Genomic DNA, 15,751 nt, shown 5'->3' with positions numbered 1-15,751 from the left:
ACCCTAGTGCGTGTACAGGACTCGCATGGAATAGATACTGAGAATTAAAATGTTGCCAAAAGTCAAATTATTTGCCAAACAAAGGTGAGATGGTAATTTGTTACAAATGTAAAACTGAATCAGAAGGAACCAGGTTTGAATTAAGAGCAGACCGTATAGATCTCACGCTTTATAAAAAAAAATTGTTGTGCAGCTTCACTGTTTTGTTGTTGTTGTCAGAGTGGCGTATTAAAATGAACAAAAGGTGCAGTGGATGAGGGACCAGAAGCTGGATGTAGGATTCTGCACAGCTTCATGAGACTATCAAAATGGATCCCTTCACCTGCCAGCCTCCTTGCTCTTGGCTGGTTCGTGTTGTGGGCAGCTCTCTCTCTCTCTCTCTGTATGTCTCTGTCAATCAGGAGGGAAGCGGATGATCTCAGAGGGGACGGGCGGGCGGTGCTTGTGTGAATCGATCAGTCCCTCACTGCGAGTGTGTGGAAGTGACTGGGGCGGCTGGTTTGGGGAGGGGGGGGTAGGGGAAAGGAAAGCTGGGGCAGAGAGAGAGAGACCGAGAGGCGAGCGGAGCGGAGCCCAGCAGCTGGGGGCTCGGAGACGGGAATAAACAGCAATAAAATGCAGAGAGAGAGAGACCGGAGATTTCTGCGGGGAACGCTGTAAGAAGCGAGGAGTGATTCACTCTGGGGCTGCAATGTGAAAAGATGGTGAGCAAGTCGGGGGACTTTTGCAATCGCTGCGTCTTTCCTTAAAACAAAAGCCGCCTCTTATTTTTTTTCTCTCTCTCTCCCTTCTGTGCTTGTTACTGAGTCCCCTGTACATTGAGGCACAATGTTCAGGGGCGCTGCGGATATCTTGTAGCAATGCAGGAGGAGAGTGGGGGAGGGGGGTGGGGGGAGGTGGGGAAACAAAGCAATGCAGCGTTTCCACCGTAACATTGTCCGGCTGCTGAGAGTCTGCACCTTTTTGGATGAAAGTGAGTGCTCCTTCAGGTACCGAGAGCTTGCACGTTTGGGTGCTAATCGCTGGAGACAGAGCCTGGTACCTTCTCGGGGGGAGGGGGGATACCAAGTGTGTGTCGTAGGGGAAATAACTGGCTGCTAATCATATCTAGATGTACGTCGTTTGTGATACATTTTAACTCTAGTCACGGCCAGAAATTGAATTTTTGTTACTTCCCTAGATTGTTGTAGTTTCTATATTTATATATACTTTTTAAGCAAAATATCTATGTTTTATAAAAAATCCGGTGTAATTTTATATGCATATGTTATATACATCCAGTGTAATAACATATTTATGTAAAATACTATAATCAGTATAAATATAAAAATGTATACAAATTAATATTGGTTCCTTTCAAAATTCATTTGGACATTGTGGTTGGATGAACTGCAGTTTTGCTGTATTTTGGACAATACTGAAGGTTTATTAAAATTGTGAATCTGGTCATTAGCACAGTTTATTTTTTTTCTGAACTGTTTTAACATTGTGTGTGGTTAGGTGGTTGTCATTAGAGAACAGTGTCAGGATAGGTCATGGTGATACAACTAACCTATTGCTGTCTTTGGCATGTTCAACCACGGAAAACCCTGTTTGTGCTTATGCTCTTCGGGGGGGGGGGGGGGGGGGGTCATTCTTGATGGAATGGAATATAAAGTCCCCTGATAATCCCCTGAATTTGTCCCCAGGAAATTTTTTTCTCTCTCTGGATGACCAGTTCCATCCTGGGTTGAGCAAATATTAGCAAAAATCTCATATGAAAATGAAAATTCAAACATTGCAACCAAAGTTAAGATTTTGATTGATATATTAATATTTGTGTTTAGTTTTTTTTATGTGTGTTGTGCTGATGTTTGTTAGACCAGGTAATTTTTTTTAAAAAGTATCACGAGTTGAAATAATCAGTAATTGAGCAATGTCATGATTTTACTTGTTTGGTAAAGCAGTCTCGATAGGCTGATTGGCCTACTGCTCCTATGGTCATAATATCAGACCCTTGGCGACAGGGGTCTTCAGGTTTGCTGCAAGGCACTTATTACAACTGAAGTGCACCATCAAACAAACTCTTGGCTGCTAAATGGCAAGTAAACGCCTTAAAAATTGAGTCAAAACAGAAAAACTCAGCAGGTCTGGTAGCATCTTTGGGAACAAAACAGGAAAAGAGTTTCAGGTCTAGTGATGTTTCTTTTGGACCTTTTACGCCAGTGGACCTGAAACGTTAACTCTGTTTTCTTTCCATAGATGCTGCCAGACCTGTTGAGTTTGTCCAGCAACTTCTGTTCTTATTGATCAGATTTCCAGCATCCCTGGTTCTTGATTTTGTTTAGAAAGTGGAGAATTCTGCAGCTTGCTTCCTGCTCTTTTATTTCCATGTTGCCACTAATTAAACATCTTGAGGTTTCCTTTGTGAAATGAACTGTGTATATAAGGCAGATGTTGTTGTGGTCTGTCTCAGAATTCATTTCAATGGGACTTGTTAGGTTATACAACTATATGGTATACCAATGGATTAGTGATCTCTCAAGAAGTTCAATGGTAGAAATTAGATAATATGAGCAAATGTTATCACGTTTTTATTGTTTGCTGAATGAGTAGTTTATACCCTGCAATGGGAAAGAAGTTACTTTTTCAATGCTACACAATGCAATCTCAGATTAAGTAACAAGGTGGTTTAAAAAAAAACTTAGTTTTGGATATTATGAGTCATCTTATTGAGAGGTTGTATTGCATACATCCGGACCATGTGGGACTTGAACGCAGGCCTTCTGGTTCAAAGGTAGAGACATTAAAACTATGCCACAAAGACCCTATCTTACGATTTTATGTAATAGAAACACATGAATATTGACTGAAACTATATTAATTGGTAACTAACCTGTGTAGGACTTAGGCTAATATCTTGGGAATTACCACGTTAACTTTTTTAAAATTTACTTATCCAACTGCGGTTGGAAAATACCACTGAAAAGGTTTTGCCCTGCTCGCCTGACTATAAAACATAAGGACAGAAGCCCATTCAGTACATCAAATCTGCTCTGCCATCCTATAAAACAGACTGATCTGATAATCCTCAACTCCACTTTCCAGCCTTTTCCCTCTAACTCTTGATTCTCTTACTGATTAAACATCCATCTCAGTCTTGAATATAATGGCCCAGCCTTGATTGCCTTTGTGGAAAAGAATTTCATTGATTCACAACTCTTTGAGAGAAGAAATTCCTCCTCATTTGTTTTAAATGAGCGACTACTTACTCTGAGATTATGCTCTCTGATCCTAGACTCCCACAAAAGGGAACAATTGCTCCACATCGAACCTGCCAAGTTCCTTAAGAATCTTGTTTGTTTCAATAAAAGGTTGTCTTTCATTTTTCTGAAGTCCAACCCACTCAAATGTTCCTCCTAAGGCAAACTTTCCACACCTGGTGACATTCCAGTGATCCTTCTGTGCACTGCTTGCAGTGCCAGTATATCTTTTCCTAAGAGACCCCGAACTGTTGAGCATTCCAGCTGTGACCTGACTTATGCCTTGTATAATATTAGGCAAGAGCTCCTTGCATTTAAACTCCATTCCGTTTGAAATAAAGCTAACATTCTGTATGCCTTCCCTATTACCCTGAACGTAGATGTTAGTAATCAATGATTCATGAGCACTCCCAAACCTCCCTGTTCTGTAGTTTTCTCCTTTTTAAAATAATGTTTGGCTCCTGTATTCCTCCTGCTGAAGCACATTTTTCCACATTGTTTTCCATCTGCCAATTTTAGATAGGAAATAGACAGGAATCCTTGCAGCTGCTGTATTCTGCATAGGTCATATATATTGAAATATAAACTGCAATATCCGTGTGGAAAAAAATAATAGCTAAACACTGTGAACTCGGGCAGTCCTTACGTCAGCACATCCACTTCAATTCTAATCTGCTGATTTTTACAGAGCTTCAGCATAGAAGTGCTGTAGTTCCACAATCAAGGTGGAGTAAGTTCTTCAGAGCAATCCATTTTATTACTGGTTGACCAAGTACATCATGACACAAGTGTGATGACCCTGGGAAGTTTGTGCCACTCTACTAAAGAACAGGATCCAAATTCTAGTGTAGTGCGGGTCAGTTAATCTGGTCTGGGCAGAGGACTGGGGAAACAGACAGACCATGTGTTTTTAAGATCTCTGTATAGTCATAGGAACAGCTTGTATCTGAGAACACATGGTGTATGCAGCAAACTAAAGTTTTTTAACGTTTGACTTTAGGTGCAGATATTTGCTATTTTCAAATTCCTACTGGCAGCAATAATATTTACAAGCAAAATAAAACTGCAGTATGAATGCAACAGTCTTAAAACACTAGAATGTTGATTCTTTAAGATACTATATTCTCTTGTGAAGATTTTGGAAATTTGATACAGATGCCTCGTATTGGCAAAATTATTTTTTCCAATTTGCCTTTTGCTTTTTTAAAAATAACTCTCTTTTTGGCTCAGATATTATATATTACCAAGAAAGTAAAAAGCCAAGAGCTAATATTTCCTCTACATCTGGCTTAGTGGTTTAAAATTTTGTTTTTTAGATAAAGTTTGTCCCTTTTTAAAACAAAATCTGTAGGTTATTAGAGAGATAATATTCATTTATAATGCCTTTCATGTCTGCAGGAAGTCTGTCACCAGTGCTGTATAGGCAGAAGTGACTAATTTGTACACCACAAAGCCACTCAAACAGCGAGTTGGATAACCGACTAGTCAGTGTGTTTTGGTAATGTTGTTTGCGACCCAGACCAGACCAGGGAGAGAACAGCCCTTGGCCTTTTTACATACGCTTGAGCAGAAGAGTTAATTTACAACAACCTGCTTCAAACTAAAATTTAAATACTGGAAATTTCCTGGGCTGTTAAAAGATATGTAAGCACAGAACCAGACAGCAGCAGTGCCACTTAGCTCAACAATGGAATATAAGCACTGTCATGGCACGTGGTTAGAGACAGAGAGAAGCATACAGCACAATACTTTTCATTTCCTTGGTTGGGGCTATTTTACCACAGTGGGATGGCTACATATTTGCTTGGAGAAATTCAGATAGGGCATTGTGGAACACAGTGTGCTCTTGGATCTCATGATGAAGAATGTTAGGGGGAAGGAAGGGTTGGAGAACTGGGAGGCCAGTTTGCTAGGGCAGCACCATTTATGAACAGATGTGTGCTCATGATGGTTTTGTAAGGTGGGACAGGCACAACAGAATCCAAAAGCAAGGAACCGTTTACATCAATATTATATAGGCAAGAAATGGGTGTTGGAGTGTGCCCTAAATGAAAATTTGTGGGATACATTAGAACTACTCATAAGAAAAAAAATGTTGATCAGTCACCATGAGGTTTGATTGTAGAAACAGAAAATTGTAGGAAGAGGAGATCATTTGGCATGTCAGGTCTGTTATGCTGTTCAGTCTTATCAAAGACTATCAGCCAATCTCACTGCCTCTCTCCATGTGCCTTCATGCCTTTAGTGTCTCAAGTTCAAACCTGTCTTGAACCTTTTTTAAAAACTAACAAACTTGATAACAATGGGAGACACTGCTACTCATTCTGCGAATACCTTTGATAAACATTTACAAAAAAAACCTTCAGTAATTCTAATTTATGACTTGGTTTTCATATAACTGGATGCTACAAATGTTGACCTACTGTGTTTGAGTTTGAAAATGAATCTTCAAAACCAATTGCAGTGATTAGGATTAAAATGCAGACACTCCTTCTAATATTTTAATCTTTTCAATGAAACATGTTTTCACAGTAGTACTGGATTGTCTGTCTTTCAAAACCTGATTAAAATACTGAATTTTTTTTTGGCAGATCCATAAATTTGCTAATAGTGTGGATAAATGTTGCTTGAGAGTAACATATTAATTAAGATAGAAAAAACACAGAATAATCATTGATATGGAATGTCAGATTTAACTTTCATGTTTTATTTTAAATGTTGACTCTTTATGTGTGGGGAGTGGGGTAGGGGAACTAATACAATACATTTGAAACACCGTTTAGCTATCAGAGGGAAAATGTTACACCCTCATCTGTCTATGATAAACCTTGGTCAGAACAGAAGTGAGTCTACCCTTTTCACATTTTTTAAAGATAATAAATTTGTTTAAAAATATCTGAATTCATTGAAGTTAATATTTAAAGAATAACTTTTGTCTCAGAATTAAAAAGTTTCATTAAAGTTTAAGTGACGATTTTGAGAATGCCAGTGAGCCAGTACAAACTAACTGATCCGAAATATTTCCTTTCTAAAGGAAACTGTGTATTTATGGAGCAATTTTCTGGTCTTGTCACTTCCTACTCATTATCCACTTGGTTCTGCAAAGTAGAAATGACAACAACAGGAACTTTAAATGGACAGTATTCTTTCTTTTGTGCAAAAAGAAAGTCCCAGTCTTCCTGCACCCCATGGAAACTTTTAAGCGTAGCAGAGGGATGATCAAAGTTCAGCCCAATAGTCTAAAGGAAAGCAGGTTACAATCTCCACAAAACTTTCCTTAGCAATAAGAACTCAACGTCAAGACATCTGTTGATACTGTAGGAGTTATTTCATTCACGTTCTTAATCTGGTTAGATTTCACATGTGGCTGTAGCTGAAACATGTTATTAAAGCTATAACTTAATGATGCAGACAACATTGAAAAGCATCAAAGCTGTTGTGAATAGATTTAACATTTGTTACAGAGCATAGTCACACTACATTTAGGAAAGAAAATGGTACTTTTAAAAAAAAAACAATTAAATCTTGGGTATTATAGAAGAACCTAGGAGTGGGACATCTATAATTGTGCAGCTGCATGCTTTTCATAGTTCGAGTGAAGATGATCTCAAGTTTTGCACGTGCACCATTGTAACTGACTGACTGAAATTCCCCAGTAGGAGGCTTGCTTTGCATTCCTGCTTCACAGCTTTCCCCAAGTAATCCTAGCCATGACAAGGGAATTCATTGAATAATTTTTTTTAACCCTCTTTGTACCTTTTTTCTTTCAAAAAGTGAATTGGAAATGTTAATATGTGCACATAAGGAACAGACAACCATGCAGATCCCATCAGGTTTGCTGACTTACTGTGTATCAAGCCCCCCACATTATCCATTTGTATATTAGTCAAGGTATACTGATTTATGATCTGGGTGGAATAATTCTGGGTGTAGCACAACAGATATAAATTTCAGAATATTTTTGGAAGGTTGAGGATGCCAATCTGAGTTTTGTGTTCATCGATAAAGTTCTTCCCTGCACCAGGCAGTAAAATGCAATCAAAACTGATGCAATTGGAATGGAATTTCAAGGTTCCAACTTGAATTTGCTGAACGGCTAACAAACTATTTTAAAATGTCTCCTTTCTCTGCCTCCCACAAAAACATTTAATGAGTAAAGCCAAATATGTTTCAGATTCTGATGTGGAGGCACCGGTGTTGGACTGGGGTGGACAAATTCTGAAGTCCCACAATACCAACTTACAGTCCAACAAGTTTATTTGAAATCACAGGCTTTCAGAGCACTGCTCCTTTGTCTGTGGGCTTCACCTGATGAAGGAGCAGTGCTCCAAAAGTTTGTGATTTTAAATAAACCCATTGGACTATAACCTAGTGTTGTGTGACTTCTGAACTGGTTTCAGATTCTGTTGGTTTTAGCAGCATGTGGTGGTTTACGTTTGATTAAGGGGCTAGAGTGAGCCTAGCTTGAGCAAAAGACAAAGTCCTGAAGATAGCTTCTCAGTTGGAAAACATTAAAGTGATTTGACCAGAATGACATTTTGTTTTAAACAGGAGCCTGCCACAATCCAAAATCTTCAAGACACACATTCTTAGAATCTTTTCCCAAAAGAAGAAACTTGTTCTAAGGATGTTTCAGCAGAGTCTCTGGCTGCCCTGCAGCATTCTGTTCTTGAGACCATTTGTCATCTTGTAATGTGTCAGTGTATTCCAGGGGGCTATTTTACTGTGGTGTCATTAAACTGTCCTGTTTTCAGCCGAAGTGTACACGCATGTACATACATGGCTGTGAAAATCACCTGGGATCTCGGAGTCAACAGTAACAAGTCCATTCAAACTCTAATTGGATAACTCTGCACACCCAGTGACCAAATCATACACATTCTTGATCAGTGTGTAATAGCATTAACTGGCTTATTACTTATTGAGGGAGGAGTAACAAAATACATGTTCAGCAATCTACTGTATTATAAGTTGTGATTGCTTGAAATGTGGCATTCTTTTAATTTGCCTTGATGTTGCAAGATGAGAAGCTTCAGCCATTTTCAACGGAATAAGAGTTAATGTTAGATCTCTACAAAACTTCATCTAAACATTTAGACTTGCTCAAAATATTTCAGAGCTATAGATTGGTTAATTTAGTTTCCAAACTCCTGGAAAATGTGCTATAACCTTTTAATGCAATCTCCTGGCAGTGTTTACTATTTATGTCCCATCAATTTTTCAGTGTGCATGCATTTAAAGGCACTTGATTTGAAAATGCTTTTAGGAATTTCATTACTGCAACTGTTAAAATGATGCATTATGCGATTACATTTTGGCAGTTTTGGACACGAGAATGATCCTGCAATAGATAACCAGTTTCACTTTGATCACCTACAAGGATTCTTGCCCCAGCATTATAAATTTTAAAATCCTTGTCACCACTTCAAATTGCTGCAGAAACTTGGCCATGTGATAATGTCCAGGATCTAATCTTCTCTTGTATCAGTCAGACCTCCACGTTGCCTGCTTATGTTTTGTGCCTGATGACAGAGCCTCCAGCTGTCTCTGTCCTATCTTTCAACTACCGTGTCCTTTTCAATTTTAAAATGATTTATTCCAGATTTTTTTAAAAAATCTTTAGTTATCCCTTATACACTTAGGCTTGTCACAGATTTGGAATGATTGAAAGAATCAATCTTAGTCAATGTGTAACATTCTCAATAATAAAGAATTGTCGAGCTGGGCAGTGAAGCTAATTTTAAAAAACTAATGAAAAAAATGTACTTTATCAAACCAGTTTTAAAAATCAATTTTGTAATATATGCAACATTAAGGGTGGCTGTAACAACACATCTTGAACAGCATTGCCAAACTAAATCTTGCAGGACTAGATGACTGAGATATATAATTAAAGAATTTTTTAAAAAAATTTCAAAAAAAATCCAAAAATCTTCAGATGCTGGAAATCAGAAATACAAACACAAATTGCTGGAGGAACTCAGATCTGACAGTATCTGTGGAGAGAAAGCAGAATTTGTGTTTTGGGTCCACTGACCCTCCTTCAGAACCTTCAAGTTTTGTTTTTATTACTGTGGTCCACATATTGCAGCCTTTTAATGCAATAGTGCTTGGGGCTGTCACTGCAAATAATTGACCAATGTCAGCTCATGTACAAAAAGAGGATCAGCAAAATGTGAAAATTTGTCCTTCCTACAGAATGTAGTAGCATAATGTACTTGACCAATTGAAACACAAAATGTGGTCCCTCCAACAAACTGACAGAAGACTTTGATAATATAGGAGATACTGACTGAGGTCACTATGAAGATCCCACCTTCCAAACCTCACCTGTGGCAAGGTAATCCTCAGGTTAAACCACCAATTATTTCTGTCAAGACTATGGTGACTTTCCCTTAATGGGATATATAAAATAGGCCACTCAACCCCACCACTCCATGCACTATTTATGCTCCTTCTAGCCTCCTCTCATCTTGCCTATTATTCTCACCCTCCACCCCATCGTCTGCTTGTCTAGCTTCCTCTCAAGTGCATTTATACTACTATTCATTTCAAGAATTCCTGATAGCGAGTTCCACATTCTCAGCCATTGCTTGGGTAAGAAATTTCTTCTGAATTCCCTGTTGGATTTCTTGGTGATAACCTGTGGTTGTGCTTTTCCTAAAAATGAAAATAATATCTATCTTCTCTCCATCAAAACATGTCCTAATTTTTAAAGACCTTTGTTAGGTCACCCCTCTTCAAAAGAGAAAACAAGATCTCCACCCTCAGTCATGTATTTCCAATATTACCCTTGTAAATCATCTTCATACCCACTCCAGTGCCTCTATCCTTTTTGGATCACAGCAGAGTTGCATTCAACATTTTGTCTAATGAATGTTCAAGAAAGGTTTAGCTTAATTCCCTTACTTCCCAATTCCCTCCCCAGAAACTGAGTAGAGTTCTTTTGATAGAACTTTGGTGAATTTATACACTTAAGGTCTCCTTCTTCTTATATTCAACCTCATTTCAAGCAATAGGTGATCTCCCTGACTTTGGGCAGAAGTGAGGACTGCAGATACTGGAAACCAGAGTAGAGATCACATTTGCCAGAAACGTGGATTTTCCTGCTCCTCTGATGCTGCCTGACCTGCTGTGCTTTTCCAGCACCACTCCAACTCCAACCTCCCTGACTCTGCCAACTAAACTATGCTAGCTTGTTTTTAGCTCTCTTCACATTTTATAGGAGATTAGAATGGGCGACAATGACTAACCTGGCACCACCTCTCCCCACCACCCGCAAGGCTTGGGAGTCAGCTGCAATTGTAGCAATGTCTTTTCAATTCCAAAATCTACATAGTTTCTGACCCGCTCCAAAGATTGTAATAACATCTCTGAATAGGTTGATCAGCAAGTACCATTGCACCACAACAGCCCCGATTTCAATGTCTAAATAACTGAAAGTAATTTCTAAACAGCAGTGTTCCCAGCATTGATTCTTAGGAAGAATTCCTTTCCCATGAAACCTTCCTGATTTAAAACTAACCAGCAATATACTTAACCACTTTGACCTTTAACTTTACTTTGTGCTTATTGAAGGCCTTTTGTAATTCCAAGTCACATCTATATTTATTGCCTATTCTTTCCTTCCACAGTTGGTAAAGTATATCAGTCCTGACTATTCATGACATTTAATTTTATAGATGGTCTTCTAGTCTCTCCTTTTGTAGGGAATTCATTATCTTCCAAAACAAAAAGCCCTGACTTTCTAATTCCCTGGACATTTTCTGTCCCAATTCTTTACTATAGGAATTGTACTATTATCTACCAGTTCTGCAGCACCACACATTTCTGATGAATTACAAAATATGTTTAAACCCTCTAACTTGGGAAACGAGAAGTAATTCCACATTTAAGTGAAGCATGCTAGCTATGAGTATCAGAAACCAACTTCATTAATATACATTCTGTTCTGAAAAATCATGATTTAGATTAGAGGAAACTTTCATGGTAAAAGGTTAATGGGCAAAGATAGCAATGGCCTGATTTGGGAAACTTGTCTACTTAAGTGTAATGCTAAAGAGAATTCATCAATTGCTGAGATTACATGGGTCATAATTGTACCTGTACCATTCACATTAAATTATACTGAAGAGACTGGGATAGGTATTTCAGTGTGGCCGATTTTTCTTTAACTTCCACAGAGTTTTGCCTTACCAGATAGTATTGTGTTCCTCTCCGTGTGTCAGATTCAATGTGTTCAGAAAATATATTAGAAGCATCTGGACCATTTGCAAAGCTGCTAGGTCCATGACATTGTAAATGAAAGGAAAGTTTTATTTAATGCTGGTTTATTTAATATAGAGGCTGGGGGAATTTCAGAATCATGGTATTCCCCCAGCCAAAACAAAATAATACTTTATAACTAAGTGCTTTGGGAAAATCCTTCAATTTATTTTTTTTTAAAAAAAGGTGGGGCAAGACAGGATTCTTACCTGAACAGTCAACAAAAATCTTGTGTCGGAAAATTAGTGTGAATTGTTCTACTTGCAGGGCTAGCTAATAACCCTCAAATACAGTATGCTTATTCAAACTTTTATCTTTCAGACCTTTTTGCAAGAATCTCACCTCTACCAAACATCCTAGCCATCGATTTGAAGTAGCACTCTTTTCACAATCTGCAATTGAAGGCTTACACTGGACACTTGCCATGTCTATGGACCACAGCCCCACCACCGGAGTGGTCACAGTTATTGTGATTCTGATTGCCATCGCGGCTCTCGGTGCATTGATCCTGGGCTGCTGGTGCTACCTGCGACTGCAGCGAATAGGTCAGTCGGAAGATGAAGAAAGCATCGTGGGAGAAGGCGAGACCAAAGAGCCCTTTCTGTTGGTGCAGTACTCAGCCAAAGGGCCACGGGTAGAGCGGAAAGCTAAGCTGACAGCTAATGGGACCGAAGGTCACGGTTAACATTCAGTCACAGTTCACAACTGCAGATTTTGCCATTTGGACTGAATAACATTTGTAGGATAATCATTCTTCATACTGTGAAGGTTTAATTCTGTTCAAGCTGCTTATTAAAAACAAATAGCAAGGTTAGCAGAAAACAGCAAGGACTAGCCAGCAGTCTGTTGATCTGCAAGTGCATGTTATCAAAGATCAAGGCTAGCCATTCAAAATTCCTGTTTATTTTGCAGTGTTTCCTACTTGAAATTTTAATCCCTTTTTAACTGAGCCTGTTTTGATGGAGCAACTACTGTAAGTTTCATCCCTACTGAACCTGTGGATCTCTGGAAATAATTTGCATTGATCAGTATGAAAACCTCTTTCTGTATTGTGCAGGATAGTATTATCGGAGTACAAAATGAACTGCTGTAAATGTTACCACAGCAAAGGCCATGTTAAGTGATCATCTTTAATGCATATTTTGTTGTTGAGCCTAGGTTGTATGGTGAGGGTGGGGGTATTGAGATAGGGCAGTTTGAAGATTAAAAAATCTAGAAATGAATTAGAAATTCAACGTAAACTTTTGTTTAAAAAAATTAATCTAACACACTACCAGCACTGATCATTTACCTAATGATACAGCTATTTCATCTTTAATACATATTTTGTTGTTGAGCCTAGGTTGTATGGTGAGGGTGGGGGTATTGCATCACCTCAACTTAGATCCTGCATTGTCTTTAGAAAGGTTTTTTTAAAAAAATTAAAAAGTGGAAGAGAGAGCCATTATTTCAATGGGATCATAAAATGAATTGTAGAATCGTTCTTGCATTTTGCACAGAGTGAGATTGTGCTAAAGTGGTGTATGACTGCTAGGATGCTACCAAAGCACTTTTTCCTAAACTGATTCCAGGCTGCGCCTATGATGGAGAATGCTGTAAATTCACAGTCTGCAAATGATCCGGAAGGTTTGCAGTGAAGTTAAAATGGTGGCTGAGCAGTTTTCTGTTTTAATTCAAAGCATGTTTAATATGGTCAAATTGTACTTAAAACAGTATAATTTCAAAATAACTTGATAGATTGTTGTATCTTATGACCAGATTCTGTTCCCCTTCCTGTAATTCATTAATTTACAGAAATAAAATTTACTGTGTGTAACAAATTTCACATTAGTGCAATATTCAAATGTAAACAAATAAAGAATTTCCCCTTTTACCAGATTTTTCATTTACAAAAAAGATGCTCAAGAATGGAACTTGATAAATGAAGTTCTTGTTTAAAAAAAAACATAATTCTGTAGAAAGAAACTTTTACTGACATTTCGAACTTCACATGAGATCTCCGCCAACCTAATGTAGAATAGTTTATAGTCCTGGGGCAATTTTGTTTAAAAGGTAGGCAGCAGAATGCCTTGCATCTGCAGTTTCATGATTATCTCTCTTCACAACGTAGGAGTGTCATGACAAGAAAAAGATTCGGTTTCAGCATTATTTTCTGAACGGGAGGTTAACGGAGATTCCTCTTCAGCACGAACTGGAGTTGAGGGGGGATAAGTGCTTTCCTCCAGTAGTTCTTCAATTGAGGCCATATAGGTCTTAAGCAAGGTGTTTTCTTTGAGGAGTTTCTCAGACACTGCTGTAATTTCACTCAGTTTCTCTGCTGTTTTGGCTAGCTCTACATTTCTCAGGTTATACAAATCTTGTAGTTTCTCATTATGACTTTTCAGTTTTTCGTTTTTCTCCTCCAGAGCTTGATTGTGGAGCTTCAATTGGTGCTCTTCCTGCCTGGTCGCTGAAAGCTGCAAAGCCAGTTGCTTTTCAGCTTGATGCAACACCTGCATCTCTGCACGGAGTCTTTGCAGCTCTTTCTCCAGTTGGCTAATTCGGTCCTTCTGTAATTCTGCTGCTTTTTGGATACAGTCTGGATTACAAGACTGGAATGGGTCTTGATGAACTAACTGGGTAGAATGCGAGAGAATGAACCTCACTAGATTAGGAACAGTAAATGGCAGAGCTTCAGGGTACTTCACACTCAAGTCTTTCCTGAAAGTAAGAGTAAAGAGAAAGTAAATTTATGGAAAATATCCTGATGTCGACCAACATGAACATTTCTGTATTACAGAAATTTTTACTCTGAACATTTCATTCTTGATTTAACAAAATGAAATCAGTTGTTTTATCAACATTTTTCACTACTCAGAAAAATGTTGATACCCAAACAATCCCAGTAATGGTAGATTCAACAAGGAGGAAATCAATGTAGCATCAAGGCTATTGATCCAACATAAACGGTTCAAAAGGTTGGATAGATTAAAGATTTCTTAATCCTTGAACTTCATACAACTATTGCCACAATAAAAAAAAACTGTTTTCTTTAATTTTTGTGTTCCTGAATGTGTGCAGTACATCACGTGGTAACAATTCCCTCAGTAGCAGCTTTCCTTCGGTGCGTAAATGGCCATTGTTTATACTTGAAAATACATGTTGACAGGTTTGACTGGAGGAAGCCATAGTTAATCTCAATAAATAGAAACGCTGACAGGTGTACGTCTCAGTAAAGGCTGCCAAGTACAAAATAAATCCTTTGGCTCATTTTCCTCCTCTGTGTAATTGGTCTCCAGGCCCTTAGACTATCTTTTAAGCCAAAGCAGCACTCAGCTTGGAATTAAATTGAGACCTCTAGTCTATCATGGTTTTTGGAACCAGAAGAAAAGGCAACTCACTCTCTGGTCTGTTATTCCAACAAATTTCAAGAGATCCTAAAATAGCTGATCTGGATAAAAATGAACAATTGTAAGTTAGAAGAACATTATTTCCAAAAACGTTTGTGCTTTCTGTAATTATTCAGCCACAAACTGTAGTGTAAGCAATTTCATAACTGCTTCCTCATTCAAGTCAGTCAAATATGTTGATGCTTTAAAAAAAGAACATCCAAGTGGGAATTAAAACTAACATTAAAGGGAATTGAAACAGATTTCAAAAGGAAAATGATAGGATGTGCAGCACTGGCAAGGGCAACATTTACTGCCCATCATCAATTGCACAAAGGGATAGTGAGCTGCCTCCTGGGAAGGTGCTCCTACAGTGAGTGCTCTGAGGTATGGACTTCCACAAATTTGACCCAGTGATGGATGAAGGAAGGGCAATATAGTTCGAGGTCGGATAGGGAGTGTGATTTGGGAGAGGGACATGCCAATGAAGTTCTCCTACACTTTCTGCAATCTTCTTTCTGTTGGTGTTGGTTGCAGATTTAGCCTGTACTATTGAAGGTACATAGGGTAACTGGAGTCTATCTTGTAAAAATATCTGCTGCCACATAAACAAACATTCTCTCTTTCTCTCCATTTCAGGTACAATATGGTGGATGGAGTGCCAATCAAGTAAAGAGTATTGCATCTTATTCCCTCTAGGTGCTGGACAGTTTTGGGGGGGGGGGGGGGGGGGGGGGGAGAAAAGAGGATGGTCAGGAGGTTGCTTGCTTTTAACCAGAACTCTCTCAAAAAAATGCACTATTTATGCGAAAATGTTTATTGGAACCCAGATAATTTCTCTCAGAGAAAAATCAAAAGGTTGCTCCATAACCTTTT

The 15,751-nt window shown here is 38.4% G+C and overlaps 2 protein-coding genes across 3 annotated transcripts in view; one reads left to right on the top strand and one right to left on the bottom strand.

The window, feature by feature from the left end:
* Positions 1-516: 516 nt before the first annotated feature.
* On the top strand, positions 517-13,380 carry snn (stannin). Of its 2 annotated transcripts, none has more exons than XM_072559994.1 (2): positions 517-704; positions 11,829-13,380. In XM_072559994.1, the coding sequence occupies exon 2, from the start codon at positions 11,932-11,934 to the stop codon at positions 12,190-12,192; it is 261 nt and encodes an 86-aa protein (XP_072416095.1). In that variant the 5' UTR covers positions 517-704; positions 11,829-11,931; the 3' UTR covers positions 12,193-13,380. The 2 variants fall into 2 exon arrangements, with proteins under 2 accessions (XP_072416095.1, XP_072416096.1); XM_072559995.1 differs by lacking the exon at positions 517-704 and adding an exon at positions 915-973.
* The window catches only part of txndc11 (thioredoxin domain containing 11), a 77,522-nt gene continuing 74,937 nt past the window's right edge, over positions 13,167-15,751 (bottom strand). The window contains exon 12 of the mRNA XM_072559991.1: positions 13,167-14,207. Coding sequence (XP_072416092.1) covers positions 13,607-14,207 — 601 coding nt within the window. The 3' untranslated portion in view covers positions 13,167-13,606. The remainder of the gene's footprint in view (positions 14,208-15,751) is intronic.

Source organism: Chiloscyllium punctatum, chromosome 40 (genome assembly GCF_047496795.1).
Source record: "Chiloscyllium punctatum isolate Juve2018m chromosome 40, sChiPun1.3, whole genome shotgun sequence".
Taxonomy (NCBI): Eukaryota; Metazoa; Chordata; class Chondrichthyes; order Orectolobiformes; family Hemiscylliidae; genus Chiloscyllium; species Chiloscyllium punctatum.
The sequence above is the reverse complement of the archived record's forward strand: the minus strand, read 5'-3'. Positions and strand labels throughout refer to the sequence as shown.